Source organism: Halyomorpha halys, unplaced genomic scaffold, assembly GCF_000696795.3.
Source record: "Halyomorpha halys isolate HHAL.00 unplaced genomic scaffold, Hhal_1.1 Scaffold77.1, whole genome shotgun sequence".
NCBI classification, from domain to species: domain Eukaryota; kingdom Metazoa; phylum Arthropoda; class Insecta; order Hemiptera; family Pentatomidae; genus Halyomorpha; species Halyomorpha halys.
In genome coordinates, this window is record NW_027105298.1 from 986,133 (window position 1) to 996,941 (window position 10,809).

The 10,809-nt window shown below is 29.9% G+C and overlaps 1 protein-coding gene and 1 long non-coding RNA gene across 4 annotated transcripts in view; one reads left to right on the forward strand and one right to left on the reverse strand.

Moving 5' to 3' along the window:
* The window catches only part of LOC106692905 (uncharacterized), a 12,047-nt gene extending 8,233 nt beyond the window's left edge, over positions 1-3,814 (forward strand). The window contains exon 3 of the long non-coding RNA XR_001345024.2: positions 3,683-3,814. This is a non-coding gene — a long non-coding RNA (uncharacterized lncRNA). The remainder of the gene's footprint in view (positions 1-3,682) is intronic.
* A 4,760-nt stretch (positions 3,815-8,574) lies between these two features.
* Positions 8,575-10,809, reverse strand: part of LOC106692904 (innexin inx2) — a 7,455-nt gene continuing 5,220 nt past the window's right edge. For 2 of the 3 annotated variants that reach the window (XM_067050317.1, XM_014439145.2), the window contains 2 exons: positions 9,625-9,738; positions 8,575-8,720 (listed from right to left, as the gene is read on the reverse strand). In XM_067050317.1, coding sequence (XP_066906418.1) covers positions 8,629-8,720; positions 9,625-9,738 — 206 coding nt within the window. In that variant the 3' untranslated portion in view covers positions 8,575-8,628. The remainder of the gene's footprint in view (positions 8,721-9,624; positions 9,739-10,809) is intronic. The other variant, XM_067050312.1, reaches the window with a different exon arrangement.

A 10,809-nucleotide genomic window follows, 5' to 3' on the forward strand; every position in this document is an offset into this window, starting at 1 on the left:
TACAATCCAAAATCCTTCGTAAAATCCTCAATGCTCCTTATTTTGTTACTAATAAAACCATCCATAAAGACCTAAATGTTCCTTATGTAATCGATCTAGCCCAAACCCGATATTATTCCTTCCATAATAAAATCCTTAACAACCCAAACTAGTTTCTAACCTTGCTTCCTCTTCCATTCCTGGCAATCTTCCGAGGCGCCTGAAAAGAAGATTGCCTCGTGACCTTATATTGTAAACTGTTTTTAGAGTTCTACTACAGGGTAGTTCCTCTACATGCTGTATCATATCATTATGTCATTATGATCAAATTTACTGGTTGTATTTTTTATACAGTTGTAAATATCAATAAATAAATAAATAAAAAAAAATAGTTTATGTAATAATTTCCGTTAGAAGTTCCAAAAACGTAGTTAATCCCATTAATTCATTTGTATCCGAAAATGGCACCTCGATTATTTGACTGGAAGGACTGGATTCCGTATTTATTTGAGAATTTAGTTGGGAATTAAGTTTCATTCTCCAAGTCCCTGTGTGGTGCAAAGCTTTTTATTATAGGATTAATTATTTCTATTGTATCACTTTTAATGCTGCCGTGTTTTAAAAAGCATCAAATTTAAATAAAACAGTGGGAAGAACCCAGAAAAAGATAATAGTCCAGCAAAAAGTAAAAGAACTTACTGATACTTTTAAAAAAATGTATTACAGCTTGAACACAACTCTGTAAAAAAAATCATAACTGAAAATAAAATAGCAATAATAATAAAATAGAACACAAAAACAAAATGAGAAGATAAAATTATCAATTGAAAAATTAAGAAAAAACTATCTATTGCGACTGATTTATACCTAGTACCAGAAAATATGTTAATTAAACATTTAAGAACTTAAGTTAACATAAAGAAGCTCTGAAAAAACTAATTAAACGTAGTTTCAGGAGAAGATAGTGTAAACAAGAAGAATTTTTATCTCCAATACATCAAATTAAAGCACACTTATGTCCTTGTCATAGATTTAAAACTTGAAAATAACTAACAAATTCAGTTGTTTGAAACTACGGGCCGAGAGAACACTTGCAATAATTGGTAGGATCTCGATGGTGACATAAAGGCGATGCTAAATCCTGGCGGAGTGTCAGGGAAAGATTTGTGGGAGGAGTGGAATGTCGGTTCCCGCCGAGAATGGACACAGCTCCGATTGCCGTTTAGTTAGGTCAATCCTTTGAGCAGGGTTCCAAGATTCCGCATTTCTGTTTTGGTCGCAGCAGGTCTACACGGCGAGCAGAAACTTCATCATTACAAAAACTTACAATTAAATATTCCAGAAATAATTTGGAATAAAAACTCCTAATTTTAAAAGGAACAAAACGACTCATTTAAAATGACTCAACCACTTAAAAAATTCGTTATAAGCTAAATATAAACAATTCTATTAATAATTATTATTAAATGAGGAAATTCATGTTGTGAAGGTTTATTCATTACAATAAAGATTAATGTCTTCATCACATATGTAGAGATATGTAAATTGACAGTCTGGGCTAATAGTTCCTAAACTTGGCACTGCGGCAAGCATTAAAAAAAAATATAGAAAAAATTAGAATGGAAAATATTCAGTGTATTCAAGCATTACCTTTTTTTTCTATATTCAACCGCCCTAAGAATATTTGTGCCGTAATTTATTTTCAGCCTAGGAGAGTGGCGCGAGACCTTCCATAGCCCGAGAAGGTTGCCGCGGTGAAACATTAACACGAACAACGAACGCCTTCCTTTTTTATTATTTGCTAAATGTAAAATACTGTTTTCAAAGCATATAGAAGTTATATTATTATTAATATATTATTCTTCAGTACTCCTAAATAAATAAATGATATACTAAATACAAAATAATGAGAAGTGAAATCATATAAATAGCAAAGCCCTCCTATTGTTAATGGTTAAGGTTCTTTACCACTTAATTGGAAACTTTATTTTTAGAAACAACAAATGTTGGTATTTTTATCTAGTATTTCATACCGAGGGTGGCCTGTTCTTTTTTACCTTATTAATTTTTGAAATTTTATTAATTTATGTTTCCAACATATCACTACACCATGACCTTCATATCCCTTTTGTCCTCATACCAGCTAAATTCTCAAAATTCCTTATAAACTTTTCTAACCATCCTAATCCTTTGGTTCAATCCTAATCTAGTTCCACCCATTCTAAAACCCACCTCGAAGGTTGAAACAGCAGTGGCCAAGAGACTTATTGTAAAATAAACATGGACAATTGGAGTTCTGGCAATGGTCAGATTCTCCACTCAAGTTGAGTGTTTGCGACGTCAGCGCACTTGCTTAGCCTCTACTTGCTCATTACCAGTGATGCGGCGAGAGGGATGCTCTACTCCTCCCACGTGGGAGATAGAGTGGGCTGAGGGATCCTCAGGTCGATTAGGTAAATATTGTATATGGGAGCGTAAAATTGACTTGAGATTCTTTTATATTTTTCATTATTTTATTTTATTTATTTTTTTTATGCACATAGTTTGATTTAGTTCATTTTCTTTATCCTTCTGTTTGTATATATTTTAAGAGAGATTTTATTTATTATTATGTATTCACATTAGCAAGAATGTGATCATTCATCACTATTACCTATTGCCCACAACGGTGTAGCAGATTGTAATATCTATCAATAAATAACGTTCAATTATAATTAAAAACAAAATTATGTTTATATCCGTGCAAAGGAATTTGCTTACAGTCCCAGCTAATGGTTTATATAAGAAGTAAAAAACCTTGATTCATTCCAACCCTACACGGGTCATGGTTTCAGTACTTGGTGAAACGGTACGCCAAGACTTCTCCATTTACCTAGAGTACCTATCTTAGAAGGTCTACCTAAATTTGGCCTAAGAGGGTCACCCAATCCATTTTCCTCGGCACATACCAGTGAATTTATAGTTATCCGGGCACTAGAAACAGGAGGGTATTGTCTTACTCACTGAGCTACCCCGTGCCTTTTATAGGCCAGAATTTCAATAATCATTATTTCTTAGTAATATTTGTAATTAATATTCGCAATTACACACGCAATGATGCACTTCTCAGAAAGAAGATCATGAGAAAACCATAAATACTAATTATTTAAACCATATCATGAAAAGCTAAAAAATCTCCGGACTTCACATAGAATTATTGTAGAGCATGTCTGGTAAGACCACGCCTCCAATAATGTCTAACGCTGTCTAATAATAGTTTTCTCACATTTTAAACGGGAGGCAATATTTTATGGATTTTGTTTAGTCTATGCAAGATCCATTGCAGTTTGTTTTTGTTACAAAACAGCATAAAACATTGCTTATCATAAACGCCATTTAATTTTGCTTATATTCGTTTTATTTATACTCTTTTTGTTAATTTTTTTTATCTGTTAAATGATATATTGATCTACTGTTGTTTCATTATATTAGATTCATTTTTCAGCTGTCATTCCTCATTACAAATGTTACTATTTTTCTGTCTCATGAGATAAGACTAATTTTTATCAACAAATCCATGTCATATAAAATAATGTTGTGGCTGATATGACAAGCCTATGTATGAGAATTATTAATATACACAACCACTATAATACCGTGGTTATATTATTCACTATTCTCTTAGCCGATTGACAATGGCTTTCCATTCTGTTTGCGCATATAGGTGAGTCCATTCCGGCCGGAGCGAGGATAACTTTATGACCCAGGAAATAGAAGCGTACCAGCCGCCAAAAGTGGGTCCCTTAGTAGCGGATATCACAGCCTACATTATAGCTCCCTTCTGGGCCCACTTTCGGAAAATATACCTGTCCAATAAATATTTATATATTCCTTAGTACGTGCATTGAATTTAATCTGTTTCAATTTATTAGGTAGAAGTATGAGTTGAAATTTTGTGTCCGAGGGCTTATATGAAGTCATAAAACAAATGATGAACTATATATAATATATAATAACTATATAGAATAATCATTTAAGAATATATATTTAACTTATAGGGTTAAATATTTAAATTTTATCAATGAAGTTTTTCCTTTTAAAATTACAAGTAATATATTTACTTTTAAAAGATAGTTAGTCCCGTAAGGTCTGTGTTAACGAGTAATATTAAATAGAGAAGTTGTGCCCTGCCCTAAGAGGTTAAAAGGTCTTAACTCCAATTTTTTTCTAAGGAAATTTTCTTATTATATCCTGATTAGTCTAATAAAATAGATCGTTATGTCAGACGATTATCATTATGTAAAAACTTAAAATCCAATGATTTAAATTTAATTACACTCAATAACAAAGGATACAATTCAGATTCAAAAATCGCTCTGAAAAAATTTAATTAGTTCTTTTTTGATAGATACATTTATATAATACCTATAGAAATCATTTTTAAAAAAAATTAATGATCTTCTACTGGAAGAGTTTCTAGAACGAATATGAAATTGGTGAATGACACAATCTTCCTTGTTGTTGTGTATGTTAAATAAATTGCTATAATTTAACATACACAACGACGTTTCGGGATTATCCCCCGTCTTCAGGTTGCTAGAAAACCAAATTCAACAAAATTTAAACATATACTTAAGACATCACTACCATATCATATATTCATAAACTATTTACCTGATAAACTATTTTATATATATAATGTATAATAAACTCCTTTATTTGTCATTATATGCTAATATTGAATCATATTTTAATACATATAAACATTAATACAATTTTAGTTAGATTGTTCATCTTTGTGATAATAAAGGTAGGAGATGATTGTTATAGTCTATATGGTTGTTATCATAATGAAAGATAACCTTCAGAAAGGTAATTATTCTCCTTGAAATATGTATAACAGCTGATATTATAAAAAGATTTTTTATTTTATAATTGACAATAATATGATTCAATATTAGCATATGATGACAAATTAAGGAGTTTATTATACATTATATATAAAATAGCTTATGAATATATGATATGGTAGTGATGTTGTATATGATTACAATTTTTAATTTTGTTGAATTTGGGTTTATAGCAACCTGAAGACGGGGGATAATCCCGAAACGTCGTTGTGTATGTGAAATAAATTGTTATATTTAAACAAGGAAGATTGTGCCATTCACCAATTTCATCATAATTTTTGTTTGGCTGGAAATTCAGTGCTAGACGGTTGGTTGCATTGTACGAGGATGTTTTTTATGTTGTAGTTCATGTTAACAGCCTCTGTGATTCATTCGTTATAGAGAAAACCAACAGTTTAGAGGCCACACGTAAATAGGACAGAATATTGCAATAGTAGAAATACGTCAATGTAGTGACAATATCCATGTTATGTTATAAATGATTTTTTGAAATATAACATTCTATGCCCAGATTCAGAGCCACTTGTTAGCATTACGTGTTCCCATTAGCTATGTTACAGTCTAAGGGGACTCCACAGCTATTCATATTGAGTAATTAAGTTCGGTGGAGCAATAAGTTTTCAGGGAGAGGAAAACTTTCGTCAAAGCATTTATTAGATGGAGCAGAGATACCAGTACTGTTGGAAAGAATGAGTGCCGCCAGGATGCTGCTTCACTGTTTTCAGAGGTGCTCTGCTAACACGAAGTTGATTTAGCCGCAGAAACTATTTTACCAAGTGGAGTCCAACATTTTTGCCCAAGCACAGTGACGATTTTGAAAAAAAAAAAAAAAAAAAAAGCTCACAAGTAATATTGTAGAAGGGCCTTTTAAATTTAATGTAGTGCGTTTTAATTTGAAAACAGGTGCTCATTAAAATCTTTAATGACTAGATTCGTTTTTCTCAGCACAAAATGGATGGAACTGGATCATTAAAAAGTGTTTCTATACGCCGATCTCAAAATTAGATTATAGTTAATTCTGTAACAGAAGGAGCGTATAACTACATTTTAAAATTAAACCTCTACTCTAATTAATAATTTATATTTAATTTACTGATTAATGAATAGTTGTTTGTTTAAGCTTTATTAAAGCAAGCCACTAATTATTTCTTTTTATATAACCTTTACCTATATAACAAATATTAGGTTCATAGCATATGTCCATGCTATTTGGATAAATTATATTATAAAATGAAAGAAAGTTCTGGCACACGATTCCTCATATTTGCAATTAAATTACTGTTTTAACTCTCTGTCTGCTAGATGTGTTTTAACCCGGTTGGATAGTCAATTTTTTTCTTTTTTTACTAAGAGGTGTCCGGTGAGTAAAAAGCGGCAATAAAAATATTAAAGGTTTAACGGAAAGTCGACAAAAATATAAAAAAAAAACAACAACAAAAAAACTAGGAAAATATACAATTATTTTCTAAAATGATCAAGGACACACTCTTCCGGATTAATAGCAATTGAAATCAATTAACTTGTCTGTTAATGATATGATTTATCTGATATATGGATAAAAGTGCCCTGAGATGTATGGAATTAATTACCAATCATCAAAATATTACTAATTTAATTTTCATGATTCTTCGAGGTTAGAGATATAAAAAGAAATTTTATACAAAAATGGATTGGCCAGATATTTATCTGTTTGTTGTTAGTCTACAGAATAAGCTTAGTTGGATGGAAGCAGTATTGGTTACAGACAATGCTATTTTTGAAGGGAGTGGCTATAACTACATTCTACCTTTAACTAGTTTTCTCGAGGACCCTGGGAAAGACAAATACTTGACATAACCCAATTTGGAGGCTCCCAGCTCCCAGGCCTTGTTTCTTTCCGAACGGGCTTCTATTTTCCTTATTTATCATCTCCAACCAAGAATTATTTTTCCTGTTCTAACTTTATCGCATAAAATTTATTTCTAAAGCCGTCAGTAAAAAAAAATAACTCAATATCCCAAAAATCAACTGTAGTGAAGGCATGAAATTAAACTTGGATATGTTTTTGAGTTGTTAAATTTAACGAAACTTAATTTAAGACATTAGTAAGTTTCAAAATTTATTGTCAAAAAAAAAAATTTAAGGACAAAAGTAAAAAAAAAACTTATTTACTTAATTAAAACATAATTTTGAAGTACTAAGTTCATTTATTAATAATATTTTTTAATTAATTTATATAGGTTAAGTTCATTTAGATTATAATAGAAGATTGGTGTCTTTCACACCAGATGAGCAAATAATTTTTGAGAAGATTATTTGTTGTGCAAATTTAACTGAAAGCAGTTTTTGTTTAAAATAGGCAACCGAAATTAGTTCTATAAAAAAAAAAAGAAAAGCTCTATTTAAAAAGAAATTATAAAATCTGAAACTACTGAGTTGCTAACTATTTAGAATATCCATTTTTGCAAATTTATTATTATTGAATTCTCTATATTTTTTTTGTTATTGTATTCATAGTGTTTTTGTTTTTTTAGTGAATTTCCCAATACTAATAAAATATATATCTAGTTACATAACAACAATTTTTATGCATATATTTTCTGATATCTTGTTCCAGACTTATATTATTATTATTATTTAAAAATAAATTCCATCTGTTAAGTCTCAACACACTATATTAATAACTTCAAATGTCCAAAGTTTCGGGCAACCTGGTCTTCATCAAGGACAATCTTAAAATATATTTTCACATCCTCATATCAATAATAAAGAGTATTGGGACTAACTGGATGTAATTCATTTTAAATTATTATGATTTTTATCAATAAAAGCTCAAGATTTCTTGATGAAATTTAATTTATTGAAAACAATTGAATCATTATAATGTCAATTTACTCACACTCGACAGTAACAATATAAAGTTTAAAAACAACATTAAAACACGAGTTATAAAAAAAAAAGTATATCTGTAACACTACAACTTATAAAGGGTCCAGTACCCTGTAAGGAGGCCTGGAGTGCTTCCAAACACACAAGGCTCACTCACGGCTAAAATAAATAATTTTCTGAGGAATTTATTTATTATAATTATTTAAGGGTAATTTGGTTACATTTGACTGCAAGATTTTTCCCCAAGGGTAAGATTTTTCTTGTAGCTATGAGATTGAGGCGTAAGTCTTAACTACCTCGGAACTGCAGCGGACCCTGTTCGCATCTAGCCTGAAGGTCAACTTTATTTCTGTGGCGGACTCTCGAAATGAAAACTTGACCCCCCTCCCATGGTTAGAATAGGGTTATATCCTGTACATAACCCACCATCCACCTCTCTGTGTGTCAGAAATAACCTGGTGGTTGTGGTATACAACAAAAGTTATATTAGATTAAATAAGTAAACAGTCAAAGTAATTTTATAAAAAGTTTATGTTGAACTAAAATAGGTATATCTTTTACTCTTATCACTTTACAAAATCTATAATTTAATACCAGAAATGAAAAATAATAAATTCTCTCATATTATCAATAATTTCTAAACAAACAAAACAAGACAAAATCCATTAAGATTTACCCTCATTCCTCCCAAAATATATTTATGATATTTCAAAGTTTTGAAGAAAAAAAATAGGGACATGACATAATCTCAAAACGGCTATACTTAAAACTAAAAAAAAAACAATAATAATGCTAAAATAATCTTTATTATAAGTAAAGATAACATAAAATTGGCAGTATACCAAAATGAATTATTCATGATTTGTACTATAAATTCAAATTCGAAAACATTTTAATTGTTTTTATTTGTTCTGTATTGGACGGTGTTTCCTCTGAAGTTCAATTGGACACCCTCACTTTCATCTGACCTGGATGAACCATTTTCTGTAAAAAGTTTGCCACAATTTATTATTTTTTTATGTTTAATAGGTTTTATTAAATTAATTATTCTCGTAATCTAGATAATTAGTTTATTATAAATCACTAAGCGCTGCTAAAACACGCTCAAGCATACCTGAAGTTTAATATTAAAAAAATACAAGGTCACCTTAAGTTTTAATATTAATACTTTTAATTTTACTAATTAAGATTACTTATACAATAGTAAACGAATAAGAACTGCATAAAAAAATAAAAGCGAACATATTACTAAATTTTAAATATTGCCTATATACATTTTTAACGAACAATTGGAAAGTTTCCTTATGAAAAGGTCATTAATATAAAATATATACAAAAAAAATGTTTTTCTTCGTAAAAAACAGCTTTCTGATCAAACCTGTCTCGTGTTAGCAAAGAAGAATCCTTGCTGAAGATACACAGTGCGAAATCTTTAAATTTTAAGGGTTTTTTGCAAAAGAACCTTTGTTTTGTGCCTAAACTTTATTTCATCAAAACTGTGGCTTTTTATCTACGAAATGTTAAACTTTTCCAAAGAGGACTCTTCAATTGTTTAAAATATGCCAAACAAGATTATAGAATTTAATGATTAATAAACATTAAGAAATAATCATAATATATTATATTACCCAATTGAATTAACTCTTTACTGTGAGTTTACACTACATACTTTAATTGTTAATATTTAAAAAAAAAATTCCTTGTTTTATTTTCTATAAACTTTTGCGTTTGTGATTCTCTCCAATTACTTGAGTAATCCTTGGTCTTATTTTCAAAAAATTGCCCATATTACGCAGTTTAGTATAATAAAATATTGTTTTTAATCTTATATAAAAAAATTACCATTTTTTAGTCTGGATATTTACAATGGTAAACCAAATATTCTTACCTGAATCATGAATAATGTTTAACAAGGGGTCTGTATCTGGCATATTATTATCAGCATTTGTTTGGTTTTGAACTGGACGAAAATTATACAATGAAACCTCTCTATTTCTAGGACCTGTATACACGAAATATTTTATTATTTGCAATACAATTTAAAGAATAAGATATATAGAAATAAATATAAAAATGTAAAATTACATGATTATTTAATTTTTTTTTTTACCATTTAACTTTTTATTCAAAGGTCTCTAACCTAACCTTTTATAATTTTAGCAAATAAAAGCCTTTCGAAAACAATGGTATCAGTTATTGAATTTCATTGAATTCGCATCACAAATTACTAAAGGATATTAAAACATAATGCTTGAAACCGCAGAATAAACAAAATACACAAATTTAATCAACTAATTAAAAAAAATTGATTTTATAGACAAATTCGCTTTATTCAGAAAGTTATGTATTTACAATACTTGCCTTTTTTATTATTTTTTGATTAAAATAAATTTACTCTTATTTTATATTGTAATTTTATTTATATTTTTCACGTTATGTTATAGATTACTATCTGAACAATTCTCTTATTATAGTCTTTGCGAAATTGGTTTGCAATTAAATGAAGATAAAACGAAGTATATGATTGTAACCCAAACAATCTAACCTATATGGTCTGCGTGGATGGCAAACCGTTTCCGAAAGTAGACAGTTTAAAATAACTCGGCTCCATAATAAATTATTAACGTACTGAGGTAGACTAGCGTATAAGCTATAACTAATGCGAACAGAGGCTTCTTCTCTTTGTCAAGAATACTGAAATCCAGAAAATCTCTAAAAATCTGAAGCTCAGGGTGTACATGTCATGATAAAGCCAGCTGTGATATAGCAGTCAATGTGATATATGACTGGGATATCTGGGCTCTAACAGGTACCCTAGAAGGTAAAATCAAGAGATTTGAACAGAAAGTCCTTACAGGAGCGATTTGGGGTTAGAGCGTGTAGCACACAGATGAGTAGAACTAACAGTGAACTGCATGCAGAGACTGGTCAGACAATATCTCATGATATGAAGGCAAAAAGGTTAATACGGTCTGGACATATGACTTGAAGCAATCTATCAGGACGCCTATACACAGCAATAAATGTCGGTATAGATGGTCAAAAGACCACGTGGGAGGCTTAAAACCAGATG